Below are 17,948 nucleotides of genomic sequence, written 5' to 3'. Positions count from 1 at the left end.
ATAATTTGGCATGTCGAAAAAATGACAGAAAAAGCAAGGCTATAGTAAGGCAAAAATGTCAAAATTGGACATGTCTCAAAAACGGGTGGAAATACTTTGAATCAGCTTAGAATAGCCTGCAAAGGCACGCCATAGCATAGAAAGTTACAAAAAGAGCCCAAAACAATGAAATTAGGGATGTCGAAAAAAATGACCAAAAAAGCAAGACTATAGTAAGGCAAAAATGTCAAAATTGGACATGTCTCAAAAACGGGTGGAAATACTTTGAATCAGCTTAGAATAGCCTGCAAATGCACGCCATAGCATAGAAAGTTACAAAATGAGCTAAAGAAAAAAAAGCAAAATTTTGCATGTCAAAAAAAAACCAGAAAAAGCAAGACTATAGTAAGGCAAAAAATGTCAAAATTGGACATGTCCCAAAAATTCCTGAAATCACCTGGAATCAGCTTAGAATAGCCTGCAAAGACACGCCATAGCATAGAAAGTTGCAAAAAGAGCCAAAAAAACAATGAAATTAGGCATGTCGAAAAAATGACCGAAAAAGCAAGGCTATAGTAAGGCAAAAATGTCAAAATTTGACATGTCTCAAAAACGGGTGGAAACACCTGGAATCAGCTTAGAATAGCCTGCAAAGGCATGCCATAGCATAGAAAGTTACAAAAAGAGAAGAAAACACCATATTTTGGCATGTCGAAAAAATGACCCAAAAAGCAAGACTATATAGTAAGGCAAAAATTTTAAAATTTGACATGTCCCAAAAATTCCTGAAATCACCTGGAATCAGCTTAGAATACCCTGCAAAGGCATGCCATAGCATAGAAAGTAAAAAAAAAAAGAGCAGAAAACACCATATTTTGGCATGTCGAAAAAATGACCAAAAAAAAAGCAATGCGATAGTAAGGCAAACATGTCAAAATTGGACATATCCCAAAAATGGCTGAAAGCACTTTGAATCAGCTTAGAATAACCTGCCAAAACAAGCCATAGCATAGAAAGTTACAAAAAGAGCAAAAAACACCATAATTTTTGGCATGTCGAAAAAATGACCAAAAAAGCAAGACTATAGTAAGGCAAAAATGTCAAAATTTGACATGTCCCAAAAATTCCTGAAATCACATGGAATCAGTTTAGAATACCCTGCCAAAAGGAGCCATAGCATAGAAAGTTGCAAAAAGAGCCAAAAACAATGAAATTAGGCATGTCGAAAAAAATGACCGAAAAAGCAAGACTATAGTAAGGCAAAAATGTTAAAATGGGACATATCCCAAAAATGTCTGATAACACTTTGAATCAGCTCAGAATAGCCTGCCAAAACAAGCCATAGCATAGATAGTTGCAAAAAGAGCCAAAAAAAATCATAATTCAGCAAATTACACACATCTCAAAAATGTCTGAAAACACCTGGGATCAGCTAAGAATAGCCTTCCAAAACAAGCCATAGCATAGAAAGGTGCAAAATGAACCAAAAACATCAGAATTTGGCATGTCGAAAAAAATAGCTGAAAACACCTCGAATTAGCATAGAATAGCCTGCGAAGGGATGGGCATGTAAGTTTGGCCTTGGGGCCAATTTTTTCTAAACAATTAGATGGCGGGCCAGAACTTAATCAAAAACTAATTTAAGAAGAATTTAAGAAATTGAAAAAAATATTTGTTTTGTTGGCTTCCTCAGGCTGTGACCATTAGCTCTCACTGGAGCGGTACGCAGCCAAGTGTGAAGCTCTCCGGGATGACAATCAGCACCTCCAAATCTGAGGCCATGGTTCTCAGCCGGAAAAAGGTGGAGTGCCCTCTCCTGATCGGGGAGGAGATCCTGCCCCAAGTGGTGGAGATTAAGTACCTCAGGGTTCACGAGTGAGGGAAGGATGGAGCGGGAGATCGACAGGCGGATCGTTGCAGCTACGGCAGTAATGCTGACTCTGCACCGATCTGTCGTGGTGAAGAGGGAGCTGAGACGAAAGGCAAAGCTCTCGATTTACTGGTCAATCTACGTTCCTACCCTCACCTATGGTCACAAGCTTTAGGTAGTGACCGAAAAGAACAAGATCGCGGGTACAAGCGGCCGAAATGAGCTTCCTCCATAGGGTGGCTGGACTCTCCCTTAGAGACAGGGTGAGAAGCTCGGTCATCCGGGAGGAGCTCGGAGTAAAGCCGCTGCTCCTCCGCGTTGAGAGCCAGATGAGGTGGCTCGGGCATCTGATAAAAAATGACCAAAAAAGCAAGACTATAGTAAGGCAAAAATGTCAAAATTTGACATTACCTTAAAAATTGCTGAAAACACTTTGAATCAGCTTAGAATAACCTGCCAAAACAAGCCATAGCATAGAAAGTTACAAAAAGAGCAAAAAAAACACCATAATTTGGCATGTCGAAAAAATGACCGAAAAAGCAAGACTATAGTAAGGCAAAAATGTCAAAATTGGACATATCCCAAAAATTCCTGAAATCACATGGAATCAGCTTAGAATAGCCTGCAAAGACACGCCATAGCATAGAAAGTTGCAAAAAGAGCAAAAAAAAAACAATGAAATTAGGCATGTCGAAAAAATGACCGAAAAAGCAAGGCTATAGTAAGGCAAAAATGTCAAAATTTGACATATCTCAAAAACGGGTGGAGGGTGAGGTGGCTCGGCATCTGATAAGGATGCCTCCAGGACGCCTCCCTGGTGAGGTGTTCGGGGCACGTCCCACCGGTAGGAGACCCCAGGGAAGACCCAGGACACACTGGAGAGACTATGTCTCTCAGCAGCCCTGGGAACACCTCGGGATCCCCAGGGAAGAGCTGGACGAAGTGGCCAGGGAGAGGAAAGTCTGTGTTTCCGTCCTTAGGCTGCTGCCCCCGTGACCCGATCCCGGATGAGCGGTAGAAAATGGATGGATGGAAAAAAATATTTAAAAAATGTAACTGAAATTTGCAACAGTCCGCCTTATGTATATGTGGGATATGCAGAGAAAGGACATAAATAATTCAGCTTCAAAGTCTTACCTCTGTGGGCACTGTAGGGACTGGAGACTGGACCTGAGCCGAGTTCTTGCAGGTTCAGCTCCGTGTAGAGGAGCTCTCTGTTGGTTCTTGCTGGCAGGGGGCTAATGGGGATATTAACATAATTAACAGCGCTGCCACTGTGGAGCCCAGTGTCCAGGGATGGAGGAGCTTCATGAGCAGACTGGAAAGTGCCTGCAGGAAAAATCCAAAGAATAGCTGTTTAACTGATTGCCCATTCAATCCTGCACCAGCTGTGTTAAATATGTTAGTATATCAACAGTGAGCTACTTTTGATTGAAAAACACAAAGACAAATGAGTTATATCTGGAAAACGTAATGATTTTTTGATTACCACAGGCTGATGTTGGCCTACGCAACAGTGCAACAGGTAGAGGGAGGGGCAGAGGGTGGCCGAGAGGGCGCCGACTTCTTCAGACCTGCCAACCTATCACCAACATACCCGACGTCATCCTGCTCCTCTCTCACACAAAGAGGAGGATCTGCGAACAAAATATCCAGGTCATTCACCTATATAAAAGTAACAACGTGAGAGCACTCAATCACAAGAAAATTCTTCATTTTAAAATCAAGCTAAAGTATTACTGTAAGTAGTACAAGCAAAATGTACTCACAGTACAAAAGTAAAACTACTCATTGTTAGGCAGAATGGTCAGTGCTATCTAACATTATGTAATGCACGAACATGTGAGCAGTATTTTAAACTTGCAGCTTGCCAAAGTGGGGCTCATTTTAACAACCCCATGCTACTGGATGATTCAATCTATGCAATGCATCATATTTTATAAACCATTCAAAAATTAAATGTAAAAGTAGTAACTGTCAAATAAATTAGCAATTTACCTCTGAAGTGCAGCAGAGTTCAAGTCAACTGGCATAAAACTGAAATACTCAAGTGAGTCGCAGTACCTTAAAACTGGACTCCATTGGACTTAATTACAGAACTTGGGTAGTACTACTGACAAAGACCGAAACACACCTTGTGAATCTGCGAAAGGCACCAAGCCTGATGGTGATGTGGCAACCTAGGGTAAAAAATAGCAAAAACATTATTTCATATTTTATCTTTGGGCACTGTAGAATTGGCCAAAAGTTCTGCAGCTAATTTACAGTATTTTAGTTCTAAGAAATAAGCATCTCTGATACTTTTCTCATGTTTGATACTATCTATTTCTTCTGCTAAACTGCTGCAACAAAATGTAATTACAGGATAACGTCACATAGATATTACCATTTCGTATATTACCCAAGATTCACCTGAGTCACTTTAAAGACGCTGTCATACTCATTTGTGACATGCTAAGAAGGAAGTGTGCTAAATAGAGGCTAAGAGTATTATTTTTTAACCACTCAATTGTTTGTTTACTGTCAATTCACATTCACTAGAATTGCTGGTTTTTGCCAGTGATAGGCTCAGATTATTCTTTAAAGGGTTTGCCAACAATATGAAAAGAATTGCTGCAAATCTCCTTTTTTCCAAGTTAAAGAGTCATTTTTGTTTGACCAGAAATCTTCAAAATCTCTATTGACTCCATTTAAATAAACATTAACTTAGTCATCATAATACACACACACCATTTAAACTCGACAGAAACTAATTAAAATTCACAAAAGCCATGTGCAAAATAACTGATCAGCAGTTTCAGTTTCATCACAAAATACACAATCATTAGTGTTAATTCCAAATCATTGTCACAAGGAACGATATACTCCATTTCATATTTCATATTTAATATAAAATGAATTTCTTTGGCTTTTGCAGTTTTAAAATAGAGATTTTAAAATATTAAATTCATAAGACTTGAATAACAGGTTTGTGAAATTGAATTCCTGCAAGATAATATGGGGTATAAGATGTGACTAAACACTAATTGTTTTGTTTGGGATTTTTATTTTGTTGAAATCACAGCCTCCAATCAAAAGTTGTGGGGGACAAGGGGTTATTGAACAGAATATGATAAAAATCCTTAATTAAGCATATAATAGAGATGGGGATGACTTGAGTTTTAGATTTGAAGATGTTAGACTTGCAAGTCAAATCATATCTAAGACAGAAATTCTCATATGAGATGACAGATCCATGACACATCAACTAAGCGAGCCACTTTTTTTTTTTTCTGTCTATATTTTATTTTTATTTTATTATTAATATATTTATTTTTTATTATTTAAAAATGCTGGAGAAGAGTGGTTTCTGTACTGGTTATGTAAATTAGATAATTACATTCATACTGCATTTGTATATTTATTAATAATTTCTATGTTTGTGTATAATTGCTAACAATTTCTAAAAACAAACTGACCCCTCACAATAAAATGTGTCTAACCAAAAACAAGTAAGAGTCTAGTGGATTTGGCAATGGCAATTTTGGGGCTGTTTCTGGTTAAACTTAAAGGATCTTTAACAAAAAGATTGATCTCTGTAGGGACCTTTTCTATTATTATCAGACATTATCAGACGAAAAATAATCTGAGAATATCAGAGGCATAAACAAGCACTTTTAGTGGATGTGAATTGACTCACTCATAATGGCTGCAGCGGTCTTGCTCTTTTAAATACTGCTGACTTCATTGGTCACTTAGACATAGAAACATGGGAAAAACAAGGTCCAAGTAGAACCAAACTAAGGTTACCAAAGTCAGCAGATGTACTTAAAATGCCAGGTGCACAGCACTGAGCTAAACCTTGCTAACATTAGCCACAATTAATTACTGGTCACCCCAGGCCAATGAATAATGTAACTATTCTTATTAATTAAATTTATCTTTAAGAAGAAGGAAGAGTGTGTTTCTTCCTTCAAATGCTAAGATAGTCTTTCTTTGAACATACATGAGCTAGGAGTTAATGGGCAGATAAAATCTTACCTGAGTTAAACATCTGTTCCTCGCTGACCGCCACTGCTCTGGTGTGATGTAGTTGTCTGAACCATGACTGCACTGCAGAGACAAGAGAGGTTATCATCGAGACGGGGTTAATTGTTTTTCACAGGGACATTCAACATCGCTACTGGGAAACAGCAACTGTTCAGACTGGTGAGAAATGAGGCATGGAGAGGGGAGATACTGTAAGCTGCAGACAAAGAGGCAAGCACTGATAAGGAGAAAAAAGGAAGTGTGGGGACGTGAGGAGAAAAATTGTGAGTCGAGAGGACAGAGCTGACATTTTTTGAGGTGGTAGACAAGAGAAAAAAAAAAGGGCGACTGGCAGCGTATCCCAATTTATCATTTTCCTCCTGCCCAAAGCAGCTATAGTGCAGCAGGCTCGAGCTTCAAGAATATTATCTGTCACACGGTTTATTTCAACGCATGATACAACCTGCAGACTCGGGGATCGTCTCATTACCCGACATGAAGGATGTGTACTTTTTGCCACATTGAACCGCTGACACTACAGAGTCGAGGAACGATGAATAAAGAAAACTCATTTCTGTTTCCTACAACAGGATTCTCCTCTCTGAGGGTTTCTGTCGGTTTCATCACTACTCATTAACTTTCTCAGTCCCCTTTTGCTCTCTCTCCAGTATAAACATGATCTATAATGAACACACACACACACCCACACACTCCTACACGAGCTGTCAGAAATCACAAGACATGCTGCTTCCTCTCCTGCTCTGATGATAATTTACTCGCTACAAGGGGGGAAGCGCTTTTCACAACCCATCAGAAAATTAATTAGACATAATGTGGAGAAGTCTCTTTTGAGGTTTCAGACAAAAACTATCAAAGGGAAAACAACACCGGCTCCAGACAGGTTTTTGATTGGTACACATACACCTTAGTCTTTTTACAGTTATTGTTTTTCTATATTGGTGGTTCAGTCGCTCAGCGGGTGGCACTGTCACCTCAAAGTGAGAGAGACCTGGCTTTGATTCACAGTCACTTCAGTCTTGTGTTTGAATCTTCTCACCATGTTTCCACATCCTGAGGTGGTTGGACCACAGACATGCAAAAAGACTTGGACTGGAGGCTGAAATGCCCACATGGGAGACACTGAGGAGGCCTGCTGTGATTGCACAATAGTAGCACCGACTGAAAAAAAGGAGTGGACGTAGCTATCAGGATTACACTGACTGGTTTGTGGATTACTGGCATTTCTTTTTTCTTTTTTTTTATTTGAAGCAAAAAGAAGTCAGTACAATGTGTTAAAGAAAAGCAATAGTATAGTGTGCTGCAAAAAGTCATAGTATATCATGTTTTTTAAAAAAAAAAAGTAATATAGTCTGACAAAAATAAATACAGTGTAGTCTCTGGGAAAGAAATAATAGTATGGTCTGTCGAAAAACTCAATGTATACAGTATGTCAAAAAAAAAATGTTAAAACGTCATAGTACTCTTTGTTAAAATGATCATAGCACAGTACGTCAAAAAACACATAGTATAGTATGTCCAAACAAAAAGCACAGTTTAGTATCTCAAAAAATTAATAGAATATAGTCTATCCAAAAAAAAAACTGTTCAAAAGTCAAAATATTATATGTTGAAAAAAGTCAGTATAGTATGTTGGGTGTGTTTAGTATGAGTGTAGAACATTGAAATGAATTATAATAATGTCAAAAAAACATCATGCGAATGGATGGAAGGACGGACTAGAACAAACAACCCAAAAACGTAATGCCTTCATCTTCTGTTATATCCGGCGCAGAAGCATAAAAAATATCATAAGACAGTATGTTAAAAAAAAGTAAATGTACAGTATATTAAAACAACTGTTCAAAAAGTCATAGTATAGTATGTCAAAAAAAGTCATAGTATATTGAGTCAAAAAAACTGTTAGAAAAAGTCATTATTGTATGTTCGAAAAGTCTAATAGAATAATTCTAATAAAGTCTAATACAGTATGTTGAAAAACGTATAGTTTAGTATGTCGGAAATATATATATAGTGTGTCAGAAAAGTTATGGTAAAGTATTTAAAAAAAAGTCATAATATAGTGTGTCGAAAAAAGTCATTGTATATAGTATGTTCCATTAACATTAAAAATCATAGTTTTGCATGTTGAAAAAAATTCATAGTATGGAACGTCACAAAAAAACTAATGGAGGATGTTGAAAAAAGTCATGGTATAGTATGTCGGGGAAAAAATCAGAGTATAGTGTGTCGAGAAACAGTCATAACATAGTGTGTCAAGAAAACTGTGATGGTATAGTATGATAAAATACTCAATGTTAATTTAGACACACTAATATGATCCATATAAAACGTGCAAATTATACTTTGCTGCAAACCACAAATACATTACTTATCCTCTTCTTCTCTTTCTCTTATTCAGTCTATTGATAGCAGCCTTCAATAAACCATAGTACAGTTTGAGCCGCTGTGCAGGTTAAGAAAGGTTTTAGTCTGGTATTAATGGTTTGTGATGCTAAAATTCCCAGTTTGAATCACAGAATAGCAGGTCTACTCTATATATAACCTCTTATGTTGACGTATCCTTCTTCCTGCTTTTTTGCTGCTGTAGCACTGTAGTGCTTTCAACTTCCCCACGAGCCTTTAATGCATTCACTATAAATCCCAATTACAAAGGCAGCCACCCAAGTGAGTCATTAGGTTGAATTGGAAGTAGCAGCGTGTGTGTGTGAGGAGGCCAAATAATTGCTGCTTGAACTGCTGGTGCATCAGTCACAAACACTGCAAAATTCGGTAACACTGCAAGGGCAAAAGTTAAAATTACAAAAGGCCAAACAGAGGAAAACTCCATTAGAAAAGTAAACTCTCAACAAGACTGACTAAAAGACCCTTAATGGGCAATTTGCTGAACAACTCTCCAAACTAAGGCTCAAGAAATACCATTGAGTTATAATCAAAGTCATTCAGGCTAAACCAAGAAATGATCATCGCAAGCCTCAACAAATCAGCTTAACCTTACAAGTGCTTAAAAACAAATTAAAGGGTACATGGTGCCAAGAACTTAAAATGCACGTAAGGTTGTTAGGTTAAGGCTTAAGTTGGTAACTTTTATAATAACAAGTATTTGTCATATTCACTGAAACTGTCACTATATCCACACAGTACTGCATGATAGCCCGTGAAACATTTTATCACCTCAATTGTTTTCAGAAAAATACTTTAATGTACTGTTTAGCCTTTAGGAAGTGAAGCATTTTTATTTTCAGAAAATCTGTCTCTGTGTAGTAGTGAAAGTTTCAGCAAATATTTTTATAAAACTTACCAACTGTAGCTTTAAGTCTGAATGTAGGTTTTGAGTATTGTTGGAGTTAATAGATGTGTTTGGTGGTTGTGCCACTATGTCCAACACTTATCCATATTACTGCCTTTCCTTTTATTAGTTTTTATTACTTCTGCATAAATTCCAGATTGCTTTCAGCATTCATACTGGTTCATCTTCATCTTTTTGATCTCTTAAGTTTTCATCCTGACAAAGATCTAAATCTTTACTTTATTATTCAATACTTGTCCCTTAAACAGATCTAAATACGCATTGCCTCCTTTCTCCATCTTAAAAGTAAAATTTTCAGGATCAAAATTACTTACAGAATAACAGAAAACTGCAGGTCAGCGGGCATTAGAGTACTTTCACGTTGAAATACTGGAGCTAACTGCACTTCAGTTTAACAGCAGTGGTGCACTGAGGTGTCTCCACGCTAATACAGCTAAACATCTGTGACAGCAGGTGCCAAACTGGTAACCTCAGAGATATCACTTCACTTACTACTCGCCATGTTTCTTCTACATCCAAACCACACCTCATCGAATCTTATTAGCACTAGGTACAGTTGCATAAGATCCCATTTATTAATACAAGAAAAAAATAAATACCACTGAGGGCTTCATAAATGCAAGCGGAAACATTAAGGAAAAATTAGAATTTTTGGGAGTAAACCCAAGAGCTGGAGGAAGCAATTAGCATGAAACATTTTGTTTCATTTCATTAAGATTTCACTTAATGCAAATGTAAAAACAGAAGCAAAACTCTCAGGGAGAACACTGAGTCTGAGAGTTTCTCTGAATAAAGTGCTGAGCACTATAAAGATGATGAAAATCTGTTTTCTTGGCTTGTACTATATTATACTGTGATTAGCCAAATCTCCGCAGTGTTAGACTCTGGGGTTATGGAAATGTTTTGAAAAAGCATATTTTCTCTGGTCCCACTGACAGAGCTTGTGTAAAACATCTATTATTGATGCGATTTAATTTATTAGGAGGAGTTTTAATTTCCACATACATTATCTAATGATACTCCCTGATATTCTAAAGTGTGTTTTGCTGGTTGGTTGACTGACTGGTTTATTGATGTTTTGACAGAGTGTAATGCCGTCAGTACCTGTGTTTCTGCACAAATCGAGCCTCCAGGCACCATCAGGGGTCTCGGTGTGGACCTCCCCTCACTGTCCTCAGAGGGCGCTCTCTCGCTGCCCCAGGAGTGAGAGCGCTGCATCGTGGTCTGACACTGAGCTTTTGCTCCCGTGGGGCTGTTGCTCCACCATTGTCCCTGACTGCCCCCTGCATCCCCGCTGCTCCTGCTGTCCCGGCCCAGCTCAGGTGGGCCTTCTTGGACGGAGGGCTCTCTCAGGGACAGGGTCTGGAGCAGACTCCTGGGGGTGTCGTACCACAGTCTGAGCAGGTTGGGGATTTGATATTCCTCGCTGTGCCTCCGGGATGCACAAGAGCTCGATCTGGAGGAGCAAGGGAAGGGGGAAGAGGTACCAGAACTGTGCTCTGGGGTAGGTGTGGACTGAAAAGGAGGAGGCGGAGGAGGAGTAGGGGGAGGGACAGTAGGAGGTGAAGAAGGAGGTGGAGGCGGTGCAGGTAGGCTGGCCATGGAGCCAAACTCCCCCTCCCCTCCCTGGCTGGCCGTGTCCAGACTCCCTGTATACGAGGAGCAGCTCCCTGAGTAGGATGACTGACTGCCTGTCGCTATCCCGATCCCGCTGTCTAACGAGCTCTGTCGCCCGCTGTCATGGAGACCACGAGGATGGAGCTGGGCGGAGGAAGGACGAGTCCCAGAGCCTCCCATCACAGCAGCATAAAGCCGGTCATCTGAACTGGTCAAAGCCTTCAGCGTGGACGAGCTTGACGCTGTTTCGTTGGAGAGGTGCGGTCTCGCCAACGGCTCCACCCAAAATGGAAGTCTGCTTCCATAGCTTGCATCTGATTGGCTGGAGGATGAGCTGGAGATGCTGCTTTGGTCGTCCCCGGCAACAGATGTGCTGCAGCTGTAAGTGGAAGCTGTAGAGAGAGTGAGAAAGTTATTAAGAGCCTAATGAAGTGATTCATTAACCTGCACACACCACAAAGTTAAACAGCTGCATAAAAAGGACATTTGGTAATTAAAAAATAATCGTGTCTGTACTTCAGCTCTGGGTAAAAAATATCATGACCCTGTGAAATCAGCTCTCAATTAGCTGTATTCATTTGCCACGGTTCAGGTCTCTAGCAGGCTTTTCTAGGAAGCGTATGAAGAATACATGACGGCTTTTCTCCTCAAACTCTGAGCTTAAGAGATAATCATTAAAAATTAGTCACCTCTGACCTGCAGTCATAAGTCATAGTGTTGAATGTTGATAAAAGCACAGTACGTCAAAACACTCATAGTTTGTAAAAAAAAAGTCATAGTATAATATGTCAAAAAGGTTTAAGTATTGTTTATTGAAAAAAGTCAAAGTACAGTATGTTGAAAAAATTCATTGTATAGTATGCTGAAATAAGTCACAGTATATTGTGTCGAAAAACTGTTAAAGAAAAGTACGTTGAAAAAGATATATAGGAGGTCAAAAAGAGGTCATAGTATAATGTGTGGAAAAAATGTTCATAAAAAGTCATAGTATTGTATGTTGAAAAAAAAGGCAGTATAGTGTGTCAAAACAAACATAAAAAAGTCATTGTATTGTATGTTAAAAAAGTCACAGTAATGTTTGTCGAGAAAAACTTATTGTATAGTATTACAGAAAAAAAGTCATAGTATTATATAACATGAAAAAATTATAGCATGCAAAAAAGTCCTAGTATAGTGTATAGAAAAAACTGTTAAAACTGTTTTGTATGTAAAAAAAAAAAAAAAGGGCATACTATAGCGTGTCTATGCAGTGAAGACAGAAGGCTTTTCTCCCCAAACTCTGAGCTTAAAAATTAATCATCTGACCTCTGATCCTCTGTCAGAAGTCATAGTGTTGAATGTTGAAAAAAGTCATGTATAGTATGTCAAAACGAAAAATCAAGGTACAGTATATTAAAAAAGGTCACTGAACAGCCGAGAAAAAAATGAATGGAATAGTATGTTGATATAAGTCAAAATATATTGTCCAAAAAAAAAGAAAAAAAAGGTCATAGTATTGTTTATTAATAAAAGTGAAGGTACACTATGTTGAAAAAAATAACATTGAAAAAATTCATAGTATAGTATGTCAAAATAAGTTACAGCATAATGTGTTAAAAAACTGAGGAGGAGGTGAGGTGAGTGAGGTGTCGGCACTTCAGCTCTGAGTTTATCATGACCCTGTGAAATCAGCACTCAATTAGCTGTTCTCGTTTGCCACGGTTCAAGTCTTTTGCAGGCCTTTCTATGTGGTGAAGGCAGAAAACATGAAGGTTTTTTTTTCCAAACTCTCTCAGAGCTTTAGAGACAGTCATCAAAAATGAGTCATGGGACCTCTGACCCTCTGAACTTCATATTTCTGACTCATACACTCACATAATGATAACAAAAGCTCTCCCAGAACGACCTCGTAAATATAGACCAGTGAATTACGCTGTTTTGTGGACAGAAGCATAAAGTACAAGGTAGTACAAGGGACAAGTACAAGGGACTCATGATTTATAGCAAAACGTCATCATCAGCCACTGAAAGATGATGCATACTATCCATCTGATGCATTACAGAGAAATCATGAGTTACATATTGAATATATATCCTAAGGTGAAGTTAACAGTACAACATACCTGAGCTGCTCGCTAGGCTGCACTGAGACAACATGCTGAGTCTCTTCTCCAGCTCTGACGCCTCCTTGGTAATTCGTTCCTCTGCTGACACTGGATCAGCATTGGGATCTGCCGTTTACACAACACATACACACACACACACACACACAAAAAGAGCACAAAGACAAGAGTGTGTAAGCAAGGATAATGAAAACAAGACCCAGGTGTATGCACACAGCTGATGACATTAAAACACAATAACAATGCCCATCTTTTCTGAATCATGAAATATAAAAAAAGTGATTTAAATTAGAGCAAAATTTTTCGTATTAAAGGTCTAGTGTGCAGGAAGTGTGCAGGATTTAGAGATATATACTGGAGGAAATGGAATATAGTGTGTTTTCTGTAGTGAAAGTAAGAATGGTTGTGTTTTTGTGTTTCATTTGTTTAGCACATTTCATACAACAGAGCAATTCAAAGTGCTTTACAGAGCAATAAAATATAAAAACACAATAGAGCATACAGATTTACAATTAAAGGGTAAAGAGATACGATATAAAAGATAAAATTGATTGATTGATTGAACAAGGAAAAGTGTCAGCTGGTTGCAATCTGCAATCTTCAACTAAAACTTTAACAGTAAAGCTCAGAAGTGAAGTTCTTACTGCAATTTGAGAATCAATTATCTTTGTTGTCCTCAAAATTAAAATGTTACTTTGGCCGCAGTCCAAAAAAAAAACTTTGGAATGAATTAACGCACTGCAATTTTCACAGCATGTATGTAGATAAAAACCTGTATAGAAGTATTTCAAGGTCACTGACTTTGTTTTGATCGCATTAGGTTGAAAACATATTTCAGAGAGCTGAAATGACTTAGAAATTCACATCTCTTAAAACCAGGGCAGAAAACACTTTTGTATAACACAAAAGGAGGGCTACTGAATGCATTAGCCTCCTCTTTAAGATGTCTGTGTGTGCAAGCGTGTCTCCGACTGCCTGTAAATTTAACATCTCCAAGGGGGTTATAGGCGCCTCAACAATCTGTTGGAAAATCAATTTAGCGTAAAACCCTGCCAATTATACACTTAATGCCTGCTATATATACATTATGTGTGTGTATATGTGTGTGTGTATGTGTGTGTGTGCGTGTCAGTGCGAGCACGTTGCATTGGGTCAGGGTGTTTGTGTGTATAGGTGTCAACAACCTAACCCCTGGATCTGTGCCCCTGGAGCGCAGCAGCTAACGCTAACCTGCCAAGTTTCTCCACTACGCTATGTGAAGTGTCAGCTAACATTTGCTAACGTTGCTGGTCTGCGCTAATTATAGCTGCTTCACAGCGCTGAATGTCGTGGGGTTACAGTGGGCCTCAGAGCAGGTGACGCAGGTTGGCTCACACCAGAATAAAAGTTACAGGGAGGCTGAAGTTTAAATTTGGACATTTTCAAGCTGGATGCTGTCTTTTTGTGTCTTTCTGTCAACCTCGTTGATTCTGACTTATGCTCTCCACCGACCTACACAACTACACACATTTGTTTTTGCCTCTCTTTCAATCCAACAGTCTGCAAAATAAAGCTGACTCTGCAACATCACGTTATATTTTCACTCCTCTGAGCTTCAACTTGAGTTACAAAAACAAAACCAAAATATAAAAATAATTAATTGGAAGTCAAATTAAAAATCTATTAAAAAAAGCAACTTTTGGAGCTGAAAAATGAAGCCAATGCGGAAGAACCAAAAACTGCAGTCCCTTTAATGACCACTTGGGGCTGGCTCCAAAGCAAGTCAATCCCCATGTTTAAATGAATAACGTCACAGCAGAAATAAACATTTTTACAGCCTGCAACAGGTCTTTTTAGCTAATTTCAACTTTAATGACTACTGTTTGAGGGGAGAATTTCTATAAAACCCACCAGATTACATGTTACGGCTTAAAGTCATGCATAATTATGGGCCTGGCAGGTTGACCATTGACCAATAGCTACCAGGGCGACAATGTTTTTTACTTAATGTCACCATGGCATAACCAGAGTACAGCTGTTGTTATTTCAATGTGTTTTCAGTGTGATTTTTCAGTGATCATGATCGCAAATTGTAAAATTTTGGTCACTTAAAAAGTCTTGTTCAGTGTTTGGTTGTAAAAAAAGACCCTCTTAGGAGTCCAGTGTTATGTTTTTAGGGCAAGTATATTTTGTTTTTCTGGTTTTAAGCCTGTTTTTCACTTTTAGTCCTATTTTCTATTACAGTTAATCATAGCTGTTCACGCACTGTGCTAACCAAGCAGCTAGCATTAGGGTGCGTCCTAATGCTAGCTCGTCCTTCTCGCCCAAAATGGTCACTTTGGGCTCAAAAAAGAAACCCAAGATGGCCACAGCTGAAATGCCAAATTCAACGTTTCAAAACGTGTCCACAAACCACAGGGTGACGTCACGGTACCTTCGTCTGTTTTTTTATGAAGTCTATGAAATCTTCTTAATAGTCCAGTGAGTAGGACTTTGTGGCATCCATCATTGTCTAGTAGCAAGTGTCTAGGGGACCTCCAGTGGCTTTTACTTTTATTTAGAAACACAAAGACCCCTTTTCTAGAGTGTTTAGTTGTCCGTTAAGGGCTACTGTAGAAACATGGTCAGCTCCATGGAAGAGGGCTTGTTTCCTACGCAGATATAAACTACTCACTCTAAGCTAACAAAAAAAAATATATATTTTCAGGTGATTACACATTAATGAAAACACAATTATGAATATTATATTCCATTTTTTGGCAGCAGAACGCTCCTTGACAGTGTAAAATTGTCACGTTATGTCATGTCATGTCATGTCATGTCATGTCATGTCATGTCATGTTATGTTAGGTCAGGTTATGTTAGGTTATGTTAAATTATGTTATGTTATGCTTACAAAGTGTTATGCTTACAAAGTGAGCCATTAATGTGACGAAGAAGACAAACTTAAGTCCTTCTGCAGGTCAAAATGGCAACTAGAAAACTCCCTGGCATGCAAAATATGAATAATTCTACTGAATCCTATTGACAGGCAAATTAAAATATCTCAGTATGATGGGAAAAGATTAGAAAACTGTGCCCAAGTCAAAATAGTCAGTATTATACTTTTAAATGAATGACTGTGTAAAAAATGTGAAGTGCAGTTTAATATTGGCAGTAGCATGTGTCTGAAAAAGCGACTCGAAGGTCTTTTCTTCTTGTCCTTTTTTTACAGTATTAGAAAAATAAAAGGCCAAAAGGAGTTACTGTAGACTTTCCTCCATGCTGGTATAATTTCTCCGTCTATTTAACCTTAGGCATTACCAGACTTTATCTTTACAAAAAGTGCATATTTCAAAATCCAAAAGCAGATCCTGAGACATATGTACACATGACATGTGTCCTGTACAACTTTTTCTCTTTCCAAATGTCACTAAACCCTCTGTCTACATATTTGTGGTCTCAGAAATGCCTGTGAAATTAGCAGTACATAACAATAGCACACAAGTCACACACAAAGGCATGACCCCTGTAATCCGCACAGTGACCCCCGGGGCTTTAAAGCATGTTGTGTTTCCGTTTGCATGGCGCCTGGCACAAATGCTAACCATGCACACTAAACAGGCAGTAAACCTTTATCATGGAAGTCATAGAGTCACATACCAATGTGATTGATCATCTTAGTTCAGAGGGACTCTTTTGTTAATATAATTACTACAAATATTACTATTCAATCCTCCTCATATGTGAGAAATTACAGCCCATTCTCATCCCCGGGTCATCAAATACCAATGCTTAGTCAAGCCCCTCCGCATGTGATATTGATGCCGATGATATTGTTGCTTTGCATCTCTACCCCTCTGGCTCCCTCCCTCTCTCTCTTTCACTCTTTCTTATGTATCATTTTTTCATATACAACAATAACTTTTTGTTATTTATGACATCTATTACCCATCTGTCTGTGCTGGAAGAGGGATCCCTCCTCAGTAACTCCTCCTTAGATTTCTACTGTTTTTTTGCCATTTAAGGGGTTTTACTGAAGAGTTTTTCCTTAGTCACTGTGAGGGTCCAAGGACAGGGGGATGTTGTATGCTGTAAAGCCTTCTGAGGCAAACCATGATTTGTGATAACAGGCTATATAAATAAATTTTAATTTAATTCAGTTGAAAGGCAGCTCTTTAGTATTGTCAATGTAAACCTATCTGCAGCAATACCTGATGCGACAACAACTGACGTAATATAAAGAACAAGACAGTAGTAGATGGATGGGTCAAACAAAACATGAGTTTCCGCCAGGAGCCTGCAGTTTGTGGTCATGAATGTGTAGAGAGAGCTAGGAAAGTTGTTAAAAGTTAATCTGTTTCGTATAAAATTGCCCCGGATGATCGGCCCTGCTTCCACACTGTGTGGCCCTGAGAGTAGGTGCACTTGAGCCGTCCGCCGGCGAAGCTGCCAACTTCCAGTTAAGCTCTCCGCTAACTTAAAATAAGATGAAATGATTAAATCGTGCCACTTTTCCAGACTTTCCAAATGTCATCAGACCCAACCGATTAAATTCTGATTGTAAAATGAGTCACTTCACTGGGATTGTGACGCTCAAAATAATGTATCCACTGATTTAGGGCCACGTGACATCATGGGACAGAGATAATGCCTCTGTTTTTTTAAAGAAATGTGTTCAATGGATTTTTTAAAAATATTCACAGCAAGAACAAAAAACAAATAACGTACAATACAGAACATAGTAAGGCATGATCTTAAAAAAATCCAGTGTTTGGCCTCCACAAAAGTATGCCCGGCACACTTCGTGGGGGCCTGTTCTTGTCCCATGTGAGACCAAAAGTCAGTGTTGGTTTTTAATTTATGTACTTGATGTCACTCACATGACATATTTATACGTTACGTTACTGTTATGTAACAAACACTTATGTTAACATGATCTCTTTTTTTTTAACTGAACCAAGTAGTTTTCTTGCCTGAAACCCAGCTGTGAACTTTTCACATCATTAACGCTAAGGGACGTGACAAAGCCTCAGTATTTGATGAACTGAGAATGAGAATAGATTGCGGCCGTATTTATGTTTGC

The 17,948-nt window shown here is 38.6% G+C and overlaps 1 protein-coding gene across 1 annotated transcript in view; it reads right to left on the bottom strand.

The window, feature by feature from the left end:
* Positions 1-17,948, bottom strand: part of LOC121942054 (protein Dok-7-like) — a 45,722-nt gene that overhangs the window by 10,686 nt on the left and 17,088 nt on the right. Inside the window, 7 exon segments of the mRNA XM_042485133.1 lie at positions 2,987-3,178; positions 3,339-3,376; positions 3,378-3,486; positions 3,984-4,029; positions 5,870-5,941; positions 10,290-11,194; positions 12,905-13,012. Coding sequence (XP_042341067.1) covers positions 2,987-3,178; positions 3,339-3,376; positions 3,378-3,486; positions 3,984-4,029; positions 5,870-5,941; positions 10,290-11,194; positions 12,905-13,012 — 1,470 coding nt within the window.

Source organism: Plectropomus leopardus, chromosome 4, assembly GCF_008729295.1.
Source record: "Plectropomus leopardus isolate mb chromosome 4, YSFRI_Pleo_2.0, whole genome shotgun sequence".
Lineage (NCBI taxonomy): Eukaryota > Metazoa > Chordata > Actinopteri > Perciformes > Serranidae > Plectropomus > Plectropomus leopardus.
This window is presented reverse-complemented; position numbering and strand designations above follow the sequence as displayed.